This window comes from Palaemon carinicauda, chromosome 24, assembly GCF_036898095.1.
Source record: "Palaemon carinicauda isolate YSFRI2023 chromosome 24, ASM3689809v2, whole genome shotgun sequence".
NCBI lineage: Eukaryota > Metazoa > Arthropoda > Malacostraca > Decapoda > Palaemonidae > Palaemon > Palaemon carinicauda.
The window spans coordinates 11,494,115-11,511,704 of record NC_090748.1 but is presented as its reverse complement, the minus strand read 5'-3'; the positions used below and the strand labels follow the sequence as shown (position 1 = coordinate 11,511,704).

At 40.9% G+C, this 17,590-nt stretch overlaps 1 protein-coding gene across 3 annotated transcripts in view; it reads left to right on the top strand.

Moving 5' to 3' along the window:
• l(3)80Fg (dnaJ homolog subfamily C member 16 l(3)80Fg) overlaps positions 1–17,590 on the top strand; it is a 120,795-nt gene that overhangs the window by 93,563 nt on the left and 9,642 nt on the right. For all 3 annotated transcript variants that reach the window (XM_068348050.1, XM_068348049.1, XM_068348048.1), the window contains exons 12-14: positions 1,921–2,016; positions 3,741–3,968; positions 14,060–14,264. In XM_068348050.1, the coding sequence (XP_068204151.1) occupies positions 1,921–2,016; positions 3,741–3,968; positions 14,060–14,264 (529 nt within the window). The remainder of the gene's footprint in view (positions 1–1,920; positions 2,017–3,740; positions 3,969–14,059; positions 14,265–17,590) is intronic.

Below are 17,590 nucleotides of genomic sequence, written 5' to 3'. Positions count from 1 at the left end.
TACATACATACATATACCAAGGCACTACCCCCAATTTTGGGGGTTAGCCGACATCAACAAAGAAACAAAAACAAAAAGGGGACATCTACTCTCTACGTTCCTTCCAGCCTAACAAGGGACTCAACCGAGTTCAGCTGGTACTGCTAGGGTGTCGCAGCCCACCCTCCCACATTATCCACCACAGATGAAGCTTCATAATGCTGAATCCCCTACTGCTGCTACCTCCGCGGTCATCTAAGGCATCGGAGGCAGCAGCAGGGCCTACCGGAACTGCGTCACAATCGCTCGCAATTCATTCCTATTTCTAGCACGCTCTCTTACCTCGCTCACATCTATCCTCCTATCACCCAGAGCTTCCTTCACTCCATCCATCCACCCAAACCTTGGCCTTCCTCTTGTACTTCTCCAATCAACTCTTGCATTCATCACCTTCTTTAGCAGACAGCCTTTTCCATTCTCTCAACATGGCCAAACCACCTCAACACATTCATATCCACTCTAACTGCTAACTCATTTCTTACACCCGTTCTCACCCTCACCACTGCGTTCCTAACCCTATCTACTCGAGATATACCAGCCATACTCCTTAGACACTTCATCTCAAACACATTCAATTTCTGTCTCTCCATCACTTTCATTCCCCACAACTCCGATCCATACATCACAGTTGGTACAATCACTTTCTCATATAGAACACTCTTTACATTCATGCCCAACCCTCTATTTTTTACCACTCCCTTAACTGCCCCCAACACTTTGCAACCTTCATTCACTCTCTGACGTACATCTGCTTCTACTCCACCATTTGCTGCAACAACAGACCCCAAGTACTTAAACTGATCCACCTCCTCAAGTAACTCTCCATTCAACATGACATTCAACCTGACGCAGGAAGTTCCAAGGGAGTCGCCTCCTTTAACATAAAATTCTTCTTTAGCTACACACTTAGATATACCACAGGGCAATCTCATTAATACAACTTCACGCTTAGATGATATCCAGCTTCTCACTCGAAGATTTATACGACCAGTGATGAAAAGAGGTATAGGTACCTCAGGATGTTCTCTATCGTAGTCTATCAGGCAAAGTGAACATTCTTCTGAGGTTGGTGTCTCCGTGTTTGGTGCCTTTATACCCTTGTCTGAAGTGTTGTTATATCCCCGAAAAGAAAAACCAAATGTTCAGCCTTGGGTAAAAGTTATCGCTCGGCCTTAAGCCAGATCTTGACGCTGAGAGGAGTGCTTTCCTTCTCGGTAGCGAGTCCTCTTCCTTGGAACGTGACCAAAATCCTGTCCCCTGAAAGGATCGCATGAGCTGCTGAGTCAAGCGATGGATTGTGATGACCCTTGTAGTTAGGATAAATACAAATTACTTCCAAATTTGTCATATCTTAAAAGTTACAGCCTTTCATAGACTTCTGTAAGTTAATGGTAGAAATGCCCTTGTGTGTTAACTGTTTTATTCTGCGATATGCAGGATTACTCAAATTTGTGCACTATATTTGTGTTTACAATATAGGTGCTGCATTTGTTGTACCAAAACAATTAAAACCATCTTCCTTGTACAGTATTGTATTTGATAGAAGCTGTGATTGTATTAATGATAGTATAATCCAGCACTTAGTCTTTCATTCAGCTTAGTTTCTGGTTGTACAGGTTGACAACAAGATTTTAAAGGGTCAGATAGAGAGATTTTGATTTTTAGGATGTCCTTGTCCTGAAATAGGATTTGGTGAAGATGATGACGTAACCATATTTTGATTTTTTTTTCTTTTTATCACTGCTGTGATTTGATATTGTGTGTTCTAATTACGTTATATTAGATTCTTAGCTTGTTGCTGTATTGAAACAGTCCATCTTGCATGGAGTTTTTATTTTGTAGTATAATGACTTTTGAATAAAGAGTTATTTTTCTCAACAGGGAGAATGTAACCCAAGATGATCTAGTTCCTGCCGTCTCCATCTTTATTACTGTACTTTTTATTGTTGCTGGAGGATATGTCATGTCCTACCTGGTGTAAGTATTATAGTTTTGTCATAAATTTCCATTTGTATGTCCAGTATAGTTCATATTACATATATCTCTGTACTTAACATAGGATTCCATTCAGAAAACCCCTTTGTGAGCTGAATATATCGTAAAACTGAGACGCTATTCAAACCTAAGCCTATCATAAGACTTCTGTCAAGCCTTGTCTACTTAGGTCTCAATGAATAGTGGTTGCAATTGTGCTAGTAAATGTCTTAATTATTTTGATGAATGTGACCTATGAATTACATTGCCAATATCTACAAAGTGCAAGCGTCCCAACTTCTAAAGAAAAATATTTCTGGAGACCTATGTCTCAATGGGCACCAACCAGTTTGGTATTATACTTGTACTGCTAGACAAAATCTGAATCCAGGAGTTATAAATCATTTAATCTTATTGTATCATTTTATATATGTAGTCCATAAGAGAATATCAACCTTCTCTTTTTATGTTTTATGTACAGTCGGCCCTTTTTATTCCTGGGTTGGTTTTTTTGCGGTACAGAGAACTGTATAACCAGTTATATAAAATTTCACATTTGGAGTTGCTTGGTGCTGCTTGTGGCCAGTGGTTTTCAAACCAGCCGCTCTCCTTTGCACACTGACCTCCTTTGTGCTGTTTCCCTCCCTGCACAATGCAGTAATGAAAAACAAATTTACAGGACAACTTTATAGCTAACACATGTAAACTTTTGAAGTGATGAAACTTTTGCATAGAAATTCTAATAATAAAAATGATTGAGAGGCTCATACATATGTTTTTTAAATATTTGATATGTAATATGAAATTCTGATGATAATGCCAATCAAGCTAAAACATAAGAGCTATAGCTTAGTAGAAAGACCAGTGCTATTATATGGATTGGAAAAGAGTAAACAAAGCGTAAGAGAACAGATGAATGTTGAGGTGGATTATGGAAATATCACTGGTTGAAAAATGATTTACAAACAATAGCAGGCATAGTAAAGATTTTGGAGGTCATAAGTTTTTTGACCGAAATGGTGTGGGGATTTGTTGAGGATGGATTGTGGGGAGGGAAGGAAGAAGGGTTAGGAGGAACCTCTTTGGGGGCAGGAAATTGGAGGGAGGCGGAAAATTTGATGGCGAGAGAGATTGATGCAAGATATGGAGGAAAATAGTTTGGTGGAAGAGGATGCCTTTGAGAGAAGGCATTGGAGAGGGTATATAAGGCAACTGACCCCATAATGTAGGGATGAAAACACTGAATATTGGTACTTAATCTTTTTGAAGTGATTAATTACACAATGATAACATTGTGTACCCTTAGATGACTAGATGTGAATGAAAGTTGAGGGTATGTTGTGATGTAGGTATGCTGGCTTCAACTGGAATGATGGTTCCTTTCTGGGACTCCATGTATGACATTGCTCATAGCAAACGACTTTTAGCTACTAAGGTACTGTGGTAAGGTCAAGTGACCCTGAACTTGCGAGGTCTTCTCTCTGCATTTGTCAATGGTTTGCACATTGATAAACTGGTCCTAATGTATGGTAGACAGTGTTTCTTTGGTAATACTGTCATATTAGATTCCCTGTTCTAGCCTTTTCACAGGAAAGTCCTTGGAGACCATACAGAACCTCCCCCAAAATTTTTTTAAATTTTTCAGAGCTCCTCCATTTGATATTTTGATACAAAAGATAGCTTTGATGTAATTAGAAATAATTTTTATTATCTACTTTTTATTGCAGGAAGCTAGAGGAAGAACGTGTAAGCCAATCAGGTGGGGTATTTGTAGATCCAACTGGAAAGCTGCGAGTTCAGCCTCAGCTTAAAGTACATGAGCTACGAGGAGAAACTTACAATGGTCTGGTACGGATGTTGAAGCCTGGCTGCCGCACATTGGTTATGCTTTGTGATTCAGAAAGCAGGTCAAAATTAATGCCTAAATTTCACAAAGCTTGTTGGCCGTATAGAAAGTAAGTTGAAGTATTAAGCGTTAGTTCTTTTATATTTGGTTAGTGTTTGAAAGTTGGAGTTGTTAGTGATTTAGTTTTGTATTTTCGAGTGTTGTACTTGTTAATAGTTCCGGGAAAATAAAACGGATATAACATTGATTTTCATCTTTAATTGCATTAATTTGATATATAGTTGAAATTTTTGTATACTTGCAAAAATGAGCATGATTCTAATTAGGACTTTCTGTGAAGATCTTGAAACAAATAATTTGTCTTTGGTGCATAAAACTATGGCTGAATTTTTTGTTTTCCAATAGTTATTTTTTTCTGTGAAATCCGGCCATATACAGCATTCAGTTCAGTCGATGTTTGTGTCCTCTTCATGTATTACCAATAAGTTAGGTCTATTAGAGAGGAAGTTTCTCATTTTCTCAACATTGGTATTCCTTCCTGAGTGATTCCCTTTAGTTCCTACACTTATATAAACCTTTCATACTTTAGAGGGAAAATCTTGAGTGAAGCTGAAACAGCCGTTGAATTTATTGACGAGATAGTTGAGAATAGATGGTGCATTTAGACGAATAGGCCCACTCTCCCCCATGTCAGAGACTTCACCTTTGTCTTCGGCTGCAACTTGTATGGACCTACTGCTGTGACCTTTCTTAAAACTTTGATCTTTTTCTTTTCCTTTCTAGAAAGTGAATGCTGGCTATTGCTGCTATGTATGATGGATGTGAATAAGAGATTCATACTTGGCAAGGGAAAGTGTGCGTGTGTAACCGGTATATGGCTAAACTATCACTGTAGATCCACACTGAACTTATTGTAGGAGGCCTGTGTGCTGATTGCAGATCCTGGTCTGTGTAGTGGCAGGCATTTGCTTTGAAGAGAAAGTAGAATTAAGTCTTCTCCAGTGTCTTCACCTCTTTCTTTACCTCATTGTGAGATTGCTATTACAACTGCATATACCCCTGCATTGGTCCTCACGGAGTATGCAGCAGGATCAAGGGGACCTTGGATCTGCATCAGTGGTTTTTCAGGCTTTAGAGGTATGTGGAGTTTCCCCACTGCTCATCACTCCCCAACAGAGGTTTGGAGCTCTTCTGTTGCCCTGTAGACTGCAGAAGAGGAGTTTAGCCTAAAGAAGATTTGGCCCTCTGTTTCTCTGGTAGGTAGACCCTCTTATGTTGGGGGAGCTAGTAGGTAAGACTACCTTACCCCGGGTGTTCCTAGTACAAGTGGGTCCCCTGGTGGTGCCTGTGATTTCAAGTGTGGATGAAGCAATGAATCCCACTGGTGGTGACCCCAGTGGTGATCTCCTTTGGTCCCAAAGTCCAAAAGGACTGTAAAGTTCTGGTCCCCTGTAGTTGTACCTATTCCTGTGGGAGAGAAGTCTCCAGCACAAGTTGGTGCAGTTACTAAAGTTTGGTACAAGTTTGCTCCGGGGCATAAATTCAGTGTTCCACCTGGTGCATGGTGTCACTCCTGTGTCTCGTTCCAACCCCTATGCTCGTCACCTCGGCCCCTATGCCTGTGATTCCAGGTGTCAAGGGCCCTTCCTGCTCTGTGCCTGTAATCCCAGCCCATGTCTGTGTTGCAGACCCCAAGAAGAGTTTAACAGTGTTGTCATTTCTGTTGGGAGCAACCAGAGTGGTTTCTCACCTGGGGTGAGCTTCGTTGTCAATGGAAGCTTGGACCTAGACTCCTCTGCTTGCAAAATCTGAAGTGGGGGTTAGTAAAAGGAAGAAACTGGCATACTGTAATTATTCTTTCTTGTTTGCCTCCTCTGTCTACTGATGCGGATTTTGATGCTCCTCGTAAGTCGTTGTCGTCCTAGAGGTCCAGGAACGCCAGCCATAGCTTTGAGAGGGCTCCTTAAACAACACACATTTTTTGGGAGGTAAAACAATATCAGAGGTCGCAGTCCCAGACCAGTGCTTCATCTCCCAAGGCCAATACATGGGCTCGGACCGTGAATGTTACCTGCATCATAACCCCATGCCATGGCCCAGGTTTTCCAAGATACCTGATAGCTCAGCAGGGCAGAGATGCACAGACCTGAGCACCTTCTGTTGGCCATGTGTTGGAGAAGCATCTGTACCTTCCCTCATTTCTTACCTGAATAGTGGACTGCTGTTCCGTTCTCATGCCAAGATGATTGTATCGTTTTAGGAAGTCATTAAGCTTGTGTGTACAGCAAGATGGCCATTGGCACAGGGCCATGGCTTCCTTCCCGCTCCGATCAGCAGAGGGAAGGAAACGGCGCACACTGTCGTGATCACTGCTATAGATCCTCTCACAGCTGTTGTCAGATGCCCTAGTCAGTTATCAGCTCACGGTTACATTGCTGTGTATATCCTATGGTCAGAGAAGTTGTATTTGGGGTGGGATGGCATCGGAGAAGTGAATCTCAAGCGAATGTAATAGACCTTGGCCCAGTACGGATGAATGCAGTTAAATCTGGAGTCTGTTCCTCTGTGGATGTTCTCACTCTCATTTAAAATAAGGAGTATAATGAACTGGATGAGGAGCCCTTGGCCCACTTTTGGGGAAAGCTTGTTATTGATTGGCACCAATCCCTGGTGCTGGCCTGGTCAGATCTGGCTAGGTTAGTCTTTGATAGTTGGTCAGATCTGTAAACTCTCGCTTTCAATCAGTCAAACAAGGTCTCTCCCCCCCACACTCGAGGTAGAGAAAGCTCTGTGCTAGAGAAAGGTTTACCATTGCCTCTCTAGGTTCGCTTGTCAGAGAAAGGTGCGCCATCAACTCGTTAGGTTGACCCGTCAGTGTACGCTAGACTTTCAAAGTCTAATGGCACATCTTTCTTGGTTGCCAAATCATTGGTCAGGGCCTCCCTTCAAGCTCTCATGACATGACCAGTGGTCAGGTGTGGTGATGTACTTTGCAAAGTCAGTGGGATTATCAACCCCGGAGTCTTTAGAGAAGTTAGTTGTGTGCTGTCTGGAGGGAAGGCAGGGACCTTCTGGCACCTTGGTTAGCAAACCAGTGGGCCAACTAGGTTTTGAAGAGGAGCGATGCCTTTGTCCCAATTCTCAAAACAAATTGGTTCCAAGGTAGCTCTGACGCTCGGGAACACATCAGTACGAGAGTCTGTTTCTCTTTCAAGGAGTCTCATGCAGGTGGCAGTGAAGGGGAGAATGGCTTTGCAGGACTATCTGATCTAGGATGCACTCTCCTTTAAGGGCCCTGTCAGTTCTAAAGGATATGCAGCGATACCCTTGGGTTCAACCTTTGGGCCTTTTTCTAGACCCCAACCAAGAATGCCTGCAACCTCTTCAATCCAAAGAGATCCTGTGCATGCACAACCCTTTGAGCCACCCAACCTGGTCCTTCCAGGAGGGGGGCCACTGGGAAGAGGGAAACTTAAGAGGAAAATGTTGAACAGGTTCCCTCTCCTGCTGCCAAGAGTAGGAGGATGCTTATATGGCCATTGGGTAACCTGGCGCGCACACTTGGCCAAACCATAGGTAGTGAGTGTCCTTCAGGATTGATAGTTGCTACCTTTCTGGACTGTGCTCCCCCCCCCCTCTTCTTTCCATACTGATAGTGTTCTCGTGTAATCCTCCAACACAAAAGCCTTGATCTAGTGGACAAAAGTGGAATGGTTGTTTAGGAAGAAAGTGTTTTGAGTTGAGAGACGGTGTCTACAGACGACTCTACCTGCTAGAGAAGTCAACTGGGGACTGGAGACCTGTCCTTGACCTCTTTCCACCGGTCAAGTTTGTGTGTTAAAAGGAGTGGGGTTGGAAATGGAAATGGTACATTATGTGCAGTTCCATCAGAGGAGACTTCTTGTTTTCAGTGAATCTAAAGGATGCATACCTTTGAATACCCAATTATAAGCTCTCTTGGAATTACCTCTTTCTCCCTCTATGGTATGGTGTACCAATTCAATATTGTTGCTTCTAGCTGTGTACTGCTCCTCAGGTGTCCACTCAGGTGATAAGCTGGGAAAAGTGGAATCTCATATCCAAGCAGAGGTTGAACTACTTGTACATGCTGTAGACTTGTGGGAAGAGAGAGCTTTTCCTTCAAGCAATCACACCAAGAAGCTCGGAGGTAATTAGACCAGTCCTGTTCAAAAGAGCACTCCCAGCAAGACAGGGAGTACTGGAGAAGTTCATTCCACACCATATGTGCTTTCATCAGAGATTCCTCCTGGTGTTAGGAATCTGTGGTCAGCCTACAGGGATTCCCCAAAACTTCCTGTTCCGGTGAGGGGGCGGCTTGGAACGATCTCTCCTGGTGGTTGAACAAGATAAACTTCAATAGGGGAGCCCCACTTGACTTCCCATCTCTGGACATTCAGGCTTCAGTTGTTCTTAGATGCATTAAAGGAATGGTGGGCAATGTGGTCAAGAGAAAAGCATTTGCACATCAATGTCTGAAATGCAAGCAGTATTTATAGTCCTGCAAGCATTTTAAGAATGAAGGCATTTCATACTGTGTAGTTGTTAGGCAGGTGCAATCTGGGCAAGACAGCTGTACTAGCACACACACACACACACACACACACACACACACTCTGTTTCCAGTGGTAGGTTGTAGGGTTGGAGTAGTCCCTGCATTCTTGCATGGCAGATAAGCATCCTGCTCTGTGAAGCTTTCCAGAGAAGGAAACTCAACAACATATTCTGTTCCCCCCTCCTAGACCCAAGGCTAGTGTTTGAAAATTCCTTCAAACACCCATGAAATCACTTGGATGCTAACTGATCAACCAAGTGTGTATTATGCGAGGACTCAAATAATCCTGGTGGCATCCTTATGGCCACATGTTGGGTGAAATCTCAGTTTTTTAGCACAGATAGACTAGATCTGGAGAGAACAACCACAATAGTCCACTTTTGTCAACTGCACTTTCGGAAGTACTACCAATCCAGGAAGTCGTTGGAACCTCACAGTTGGAAGTTACCCAGTATCTCTTCAGAGCAAGACTTAGCAATTGGTGATTGGTGTTATTATTATTTTTATTTTTATTATTTTATTATTACTTGCAAAGTTACAACCATAGTTGGAAAAGCAGGGTGACATAAGCGTGAGGGCTTCAACAGGGAAAATAGCCCAGTGAGAAAAGGAAACTAGGAAATAAACTATATAGGCTATAAGAAGTAATAAATAGCAATGTAAAATAGGAGGAAAAATAAGATGGAATAGTGTGCCTGAGTGTGCCCTCTAATCCAAGACCGGGCAAGACCATGGTACAGAGGCTATGGCACTACTCAAGACTAGAGAAAAATGGTTTCCTTCTCTTAGTAAAGTTTCTGACTATAGCTAAAGGGTCTCTACCCTTAGCAAGAGGAAAGTAGCCACTGAACAATTAGTGCATTAGTTGACTCCTTGAGGGAAGAATTATTGGGTAATCTCGGTGTTGACAGGTGTAAGAGGACAGAGGAGAATGTGGAAAGAAAAGGCCAGGCTATTCAGTGTATCGGCAAAGGAAAACAGAGCGGTAACCAGAGAGAATTATCCCATGTAGTACTGTCTGGCCAGTCTAAGGACCCAGTAACCCTCTTAGAAGGGATACTTCTTCAGTCAGAGCATCTCCAGTGCAGATTGCAGATTTCCTAGCCTTCCTTCACAGAGAAAAACTCCTATTCTTCCTTCACCAAGAGAAATGCCTCTTGGTTGCAGATGTAAAATGCTACCCTTCAGTCTTGAAAGTAGGCTATTGGCTGAAGGGTGTAGACTTTTCCTCTTCCTGGGAGTTTTCTATGCTTGTGAGGAGCTTCAAGCAATTTGCCCACCCAGGACCTCCGACCACTGTTGCAAGATGTGACCCTGGTGCTCAAAGCTTTTACATGTACCCCTTTGAGAAGGTCGTCGGACAGATTTGACGAAGAGAGTATGTGAATTTTGTGGTCTCCTATTTAGTCACCCATGCTGATGGTTGGAAGGTAGTCTCTTAGTTTTGTGGCTGAGTTCATTGCCAAACCCAGAATCCTTCGGTGTATGACCTCGGTTAAGAAACCCTCTATCCCCTCTATGTGCAAAGTGTCTGGTAGCAATTGAGAAAAGATGCTTTTGTGTGCTCTGATGGCTCTAGGGTACTATCTAAATAGGACATGACACCTATGGCCGGAGTGTCAGTGCCTTTTGATTAGCACAGGCAGGACAAAGAAGGGTGTCAACGAACAATGTTCTTTTTGGTTTTGTGAGTCAATGCATAAGGCATGCGCCTTGAAAACTAATTAGATAAAGTTACCAACCAGGACCAAATATTTCTACAAATAATGAAGATAAAGTGGTCTTTGAATGATGACAACATCCTAACTGCATCCTCTGCATGACAGTTTGGCAGAATAATCATTGTTTGAATAATCATTGTTTATTTTTGCATATGTACAGTGATTTTTTTCACTTTTCAAAATCTTGTATGTCTGGCATAGTTGGAAGGCATTGGGAGAGGGTAGGCAAACTACGATCCAAGAGAAGACCAGCCAGTTGCCAGTATCTCCAAACACATAGAAGTTATGATGCACGTGTGTTTATTTACTTGCAGTTTGTATGTACATTGTGCTTTTACAATGTCCTCATGAACTATAGCAAGGCCTAAATTACCCAAGGCCAAAGAAAGAACAAAAAGTAAGCAGAGAGCGTCTTAAAAAGAACCGAGAGAGGGAAACATCAAAAGGAGTACAAAGCTGGAAAATTCTAACTTAAAATGGCAACAATGAGAGGCCACTGGCAACTCATGACACCCTTACACCAAGTGTATTTAAACCCTTAAGTGTAGTTTAAATACCTCTTTAGGGAGCCTGCATGTAGGAATAAACAATAAAAGTGCAAAGTAACGTTATGTTATTTTTCTCTTTTTTTCTAAGAATAAAGCAAAAATCTTTAGCAAATCTTTGGAAGCTTATAACTCAAAAACATACTTATTTGCATGTCGGTAGCAGTTTCTTGGTTATTTATTGTTCAATTTTAGAGAGAATGATACCATTTGAAAGAGGAATAAAAATTCCAGAGTTTTGTGTGATAGAATTTTTTTCCTTTTTTTATGGCATTTTTTTTCCGTGTAGACGAAGAAAATAGAAATCTAAAAAAAATTCTAAAAATTCTCAGAAATATTTGGGTTATAAAGTAGGTTTTATAGTATGGTTTTCAATAAAATTGTGTCATATTAGTGGGGAAATCGCTATCTGAATTTTTGCTAATCTATAATTTTTTGCTCAAATAACTTAAAATTTTTGTATGATGAAAGTATTATATATATCTAAAACATATATGGAAATTATGTATTTTGAATAATTAAAACAAAAAATACATGATATAGCAGATGGTCCCCTCAAAGCTAAACTTACTTAACCAAGCCTCTGTCCTGAGCTTAAGGTCAAAAATGAAGTCAATGGTAGGCGGGTGGGTGGGGCTATTCGCTAGAGTGCACTACCTGTTTTTACCTATCTTGTTAAAGCATTCAATGTCTGTTCCAGCTCTGCTGAAAACTTCCCTTATTTTGAAGCCCTCAGGTTTTTATAGCTAGGAAAAATACAAATTGCTTTTAAAAATTTTTTTATTTTGCATACAAAACCTCTTTCTTTAATAGGAGTATGATCTTAGCAAAACTAAAATCTTGGCTGTTGAAAAGATAACAAGGTGTCAGTAGTTACTGGTTGGTGGTGGGGAATTAGTCAAGTAGCTAGTACACTTGTAAGGCCCTTTTGACTTCATCCAGCGAATTGTAGGATGTAGTGGTCTTCCCAACCTGGCTGCTTTAATCTTCTCTTTATCTCGACAGTCTGCTTGTTGTTTGCGGAATGAAGTAGTAACATGCAAGCTTGCTGTCTGCCCTAGTGTAGCTAGCCAAAAGTGCGGCACCTTCATGAGTATGACCTAGGTTAAACTCCCTTCCTTGTACTTCTTTTGGGGGGGATTACTACTTGCATTCTTACCCCGGCAAGGGTTGTAATGAATTTTCATTCCCAAATTGGGTAGAATATGGCAACAGACTGAAGAAAGAGGACAAAGAGATCTGCTTGTTCTCACCCATTGTCCTCGGGTATTCTAATCCTTGAGCCTTCCCCCCCTCCCCCCTCTAGGATGTCTGTGAAGAAGAATCATGCAGATCTAATGTACTCGCTAGCTTAGTATGAAATGGATGTACTTTATTCCTGCAGTGGATAAAGAAACCCCTCCCCTTCAGTCTTTAGCAAACTTGATGTTGACGAGGACAAGTCCTTGGCTGTGAAGGCGCTGTGGTCTTCTCTATGCTTCGAGGGCATTTTGTCCACAGAGAAGCTGTCCCAGTCTCCAGTTGCTGCCATTTTTGCTGCCCAATGCCTGATGTTACCTCCTCCTGCTTGGCCTAGATTACAGTAGTTGCAGTTAACGATAGGTCCTCGTTCTACAGTAGTTCTTTTGCATTCTGATATGACTGGGAAAGGGAAGAAGCAGTTGCATGTCCCTTCCTTTCCCAAGGCCCTTACTACTTTTTTGGAAGTAGTCTCACAGCTGCGACCCACCTGCTGAAAGTGAGATTAGTGCATCTTCTGTGGCCAACTATTTTAAGTAATAGATTGAAGAGTTGTTGGACACCATAGTGAGTATAGGAATTTGATTTTTGGTGTTCCATATATTGTATATACTACTGTATATACTTTGTGGTTTGGCATAGAAAACTGCTGAATCCCCTGAGAGATCTAGTTAAAATTAGTGCATGGTGCAAATTATTGGTCTTAAAGTTAAACTATAACAAAATTTAGTATGTAAGTAGGTCAAGGACAGTGGCTCATCAAATTCCAAATCTCTGCATTAATATTGTTTTTTTGAATATATAAAATTCCCTTAAAATTTTATATGCGATTATCAATTGCAAATTTACATTTGAGAAATGCTGTCAATCTTTCTTCAATTACACAAAGAATAGCTTATTGAGAAAGTGTTATTTATGTTGACCAATGTAATCTGAAGGAATGTTTTGACTGTTTGATTAAGCCTTGTTTCGAGTATCATTGTCCTGTCTGGTTTTCAGCTGGTTATTCATTTCTTAATGTTGGGCAACAACTATTGTCCATTAGGTTTCATATCCTGATCTGAATATTAATCTCTGGAACCATTGTTCACTAAGTTCTTTATGCATGTTGCTTTAGATTTTTCATAACTCTGACCAAATTTTGCATTTGGATCTTCTCAGACAGCCCCATCCTGTACATAGAACAGTACTAGGTAAACAGTTAACTTTAACAGTCATGCCTTCTCCATTGAAAGGCTCGACACTACAGTGGAAGTTTTATTCCAACTGCTACCAGTTTGTGGAATGATTGTCCTAATCTGGCAGTCGAATCTGTGAGACTTAAGTTCAAACTTTCTGCGAATGTTTTTGTTTAGAAGGCTGACATAAGTCTCTTAATAGTTTATATATGACAGATCTATTTCAACACTCACTAATCTGAAGATATTGTATATTCTTTATTAATTACGTCTCGTATAGTTTATTTTCAGATTTCCTTTCTTACTGGACTATTTTTCCCCATGAAGCCTTTTGGCTTAAAGCATCCTGCTTTCCCAACAAGTTGTAGCTTAGGTAGTACAATAATAATAATAATAATAATAATGATGATAATGTTAATAGTGATCAATTACTTATACTGTAGTTAAGAAATAGAATAAGAAAATGATTTGAAGAATACAGTTTTTAATGTATTCTTCAACTGCTTGGTAATTGCATGAGCCCCTCTGAAATAGTGCTGCACCTTAATGGATCGGCAGCAGAATGAGCAGTGTCAAAAAGGCCTCATCAAGTCGCTCGTGCAGAATTCGCTAAGCATAAAGGTCCAACTTTTAATAGTACCCCCATTTATGGTAATACATTTATTTGGTGTGTAATTTCTCATTGGATAAACAAATTAGAATTTTACATTTGTCTAATACAGTAGCCATGACTAAATTTCCGACTGTCTTCTTGCATTACCAATTACAATTTATGATGTAGTGAGCACTGAATTCAGCTTATATGATCAAAGCAGTTGCCTTGTAAGTGGAATGTTAATAAAAAACTTAAGGTAGCAAATTTTGAAAGAAATGTTTAGAATTTAAAATTTGTTTTAGATATGAGAGCAAATCAAGCCTTTATATACATATGCATTGTTTTTCAGAAACAAGACACTTATGTTTTCATTTTTGAACATTGAGAGAGCATCAGCTATGGAGTGGTATAAGCGCATCCTTATCTTGGGTTTACCAGAGCCTCGTGATCTCAACATCAACCCTAAAAATACTATAGGGACTGTGATTGCCCTTAATGGACACAGAAAGTACTATTGTTTATATCATGCTAAACATCCTGAGTCAGTGTTTGGGGTAGGTGAAACAAGTTTTTTTACAATTTGATTTATATTTAAATTGTGTAATATAAAAGTTCTAGAGCACAACGGTCGGAGAAGTCCACTTGAATATGGTTTTTTCAGTTTATATTCTTCTCAATCCAATGGACTGTCATCAAAACCTATACATTTGTATTTTGACATTTGTCATCATATTGAATTGTTCTTACACGAGATACAAAACTCCATCCTTTAATTAGGGAGATTGATACAGCATGAGCTGGAAAGTCGTTAGTTGGATAATGAGTGTATCCAGTTGACGAGGGTGCAGGACAAGTAGCCCCGCCCCCTTTCCATCGGGAGAGCCTTCACTTTTGATTAGGTCGCTACCGTGTACACATGTACAGACAGCTCCTTAAAAAGTATTTTGCTTTTCAAGAATCTATTGTGGTTGCTAGTGATGGAATGTTCTTATGTTATGGTGGATGGGTGGAAGCTGCAACTGGTCTATGGCTAAACTGGCAGAAGATCGCACTCCCTGTGTGTCTGGTAGAGAACATGTTCGCAATCATTCCCTTGCGCCGAGTGTAGGTCGTTGAGTCTAGTGTAGTGGCATTCATATGGCCTGAAGGAGAAGAAAAAAGTGATACTTTCATCTGGGTCTGACTGGGCAATGTCCAAGAAGACTCTAGTGAAGTCTTTCACTGCTTTGGTCTCCTTGGGGGTTGTGGAGGCTCTTGTCACCTCTGTGCATACACCTTTGGATCAGCCCCCTGGGGGAATATAGTAGTTTGGAACCCTCTGATCTACAGACCAGTTTTTAAGGTTCTGCGGGTGTGTAATGAACTTCAGTTTGCCGCACCCCTTCAGAGTGGAAGTTCTTTGCATGTGACTGTTTAGGCTGTTGACAGATTTTGACCTAAAGAAGTCATCTTTCTGGCAGGCTCTCCATGATTTTGTTGAAGCTAGTAGGCAAGGCTACTTCTCCCCATACTCTGTGGTGAATGGCATGATGGTTCCTCCAGTTTTAGGAACTCTGGTGTTTCCCCCCTTAAGCCAAAAAATGCTGGAAAGTCTGGGATGGTAGCTCCTGGCCTGGCAGGCAAGATGCGTAAGTATACGTAAGAAAGGCAAAGCTAAGACTAAGGCAAGAGCTATCCCTTTCCTCGGTTATCCTGATCCCTGACCTGGTCCCACTGATTCCCACCGCTTACCCCATGTCAGTCATCCGACCTGTGTGGCCGTGTTTTGGCCGGTTTCTTGGCCCTGAACCGCTAGTGGCAGTATTGTGGGGCCTTGCGAGTTTGCCTAATCCCTCACTTGTGACTTGAGGGTTGTTCAAGCATTGTTGCTCCTGTTGGAGCTACCTGTGTGGTTTCTCTTCCTAGGGGAAGCATTGTCTTTGATGGTCGCTCAGACCTCAACTGCTGTGCTTGGAGAGCCAGTAAGAGGAATAAGCATTCCAATTCCAGAATTTACCTTACAACTTGGTCTTTCAATACTAAATGGTCCAAGCCTAAATACATCTTCTTTAATACCTGAAATGGGAAGTTCTAATCTCAGATGCTCGAGAATAGAATTGAGCATGGGTCTTTCTCTTAATTGATATCATTGAAAGTTTCTTATAAAAAAATAACCATTAAAATTAGAAAATTATCCATGCTAGTTCTAGTCAGTGAGAGATTCTTAGCTTTTGTACCAATCAAAATAAACATCTTATTGTTTGATGTGCAGTAAAATATCGGCAGACTCTTTATGGACCTATAGTAGAGCGTCAAGAGTTTATAAAACCCTATTTGTTTGAGGATATGGTGGACAGTCTCCATGCAGGCAGATGTAGCATGGATGGGTTTGGATGATTCACCTTTAAGAGTTGTTGTTTGAGCCGATTGGCTTTGTACACCAATCTTCTTTACCATTCCAACAACAGGGGGTACAGATCTGTGAGCTATTCTTTCTGTGGCCAAAAAGGGAGCCATTAGTGTTCTGTTCGCAGAGATCCTGAATTTGTTTAAAACCTGTCAAATCATGGCAGGTGGTGGATTAATTAAGAATAAGATTCAGCCTGTCTTGTAACAGGACATCTACCTTCCATGCTAAGGAATCCTGCACAGGTGAACAAAAAAATCCTTTAGTTCAATGATGTTGCAAGCATGTCTATACTCTGGCAACCCTACAGTCTCCCAAATCTCTCAAAATATCACTGGATGCAGACACTATTTGCTTGGCAAGATATGACTTTCTGCTTAATTTATTTCTCAAGATGTTTGATTTTCCCAGAATAAACGGAAGAATCAGAGTAATATCTCTGACTCGCCGAGGCTAACAGCACAGCTATCTGGTACAAAGCTAGAAATCTTGTAATCACTTGGTTTCGGTTGTAAGCTAGTGCCATCGTATTGTCCAAAAACACTGCCACTTGTCTTTTCTACCACTACTGGTTCCTGATCTTGAAGGTTTGAATATAGTTAGTAATTCTTAGCAATTTTGCCTCCGCAGGGTCTGTTTCCTGGAGAGATGCAAATGAACCAGAGTTGCTCCCCACCCCTGCAAAGCAACTGCAAACAGAGATGGGTATTAATATTCAAATCAAAGAAACTGAGATAATCCCCTGTGATTGTCACACATTTGTTAGCATAAGCTGGATTTCCAATTTAAGGGGTAATATGATATTTAGACTATCATCTCTGTAAATAAGGGGTAAGTGGTTGCATAGAGAGACTTATTTTAGCAAAAGGAGGGATTTAAGAATCCAAGCTACCATCTCGATCTTCTGCCTCACAAATTGTAGATGTCTAAAGAGTGGCTAAAAATGTGGGAATGCAAGGTTTCTGCAGCAGAATGGTTTAAAATAGATAAAGAATTTGAGACACTTAAGAGTATCGTGAATCATGGATGTACTGTGCATCATCCATACTTTACTGAATGGTGCACTAGAATCCCTAGCTACTACTAGAGCAGTTTGGCTATGGTTTGAAACAGGGAAGGTTAAGCCAGAACCTGATTCTAAAACCTAATGGTCTTCTGAGCTTCCACAATGAAAGTAATTCCATTAAACTTTTAATGAGGTTGTGACTATCTAAACTCGTTAGGCTATAACAAAGTCAAGGCTGGAGTGGTGTTATTATTTCCTGTATAAACAGATAGATTTCTTTGATTTCCCCTAAACTAAAAGTAGGCTTTTTTTTAGGTTTCAACTTTGTGATCATGAAACATATTTCCCAGAAAGGAGCAGTGATGTCTACGCACTCCCTACAAGGTTCTCCAAAATGAAAAAAATTGTCCCCGCCATGGGACATGAGAATCCTAAAAAATCCGATGATGACAACTTAAAACCAATAAAGTATAAAGGGGAAAAAACTT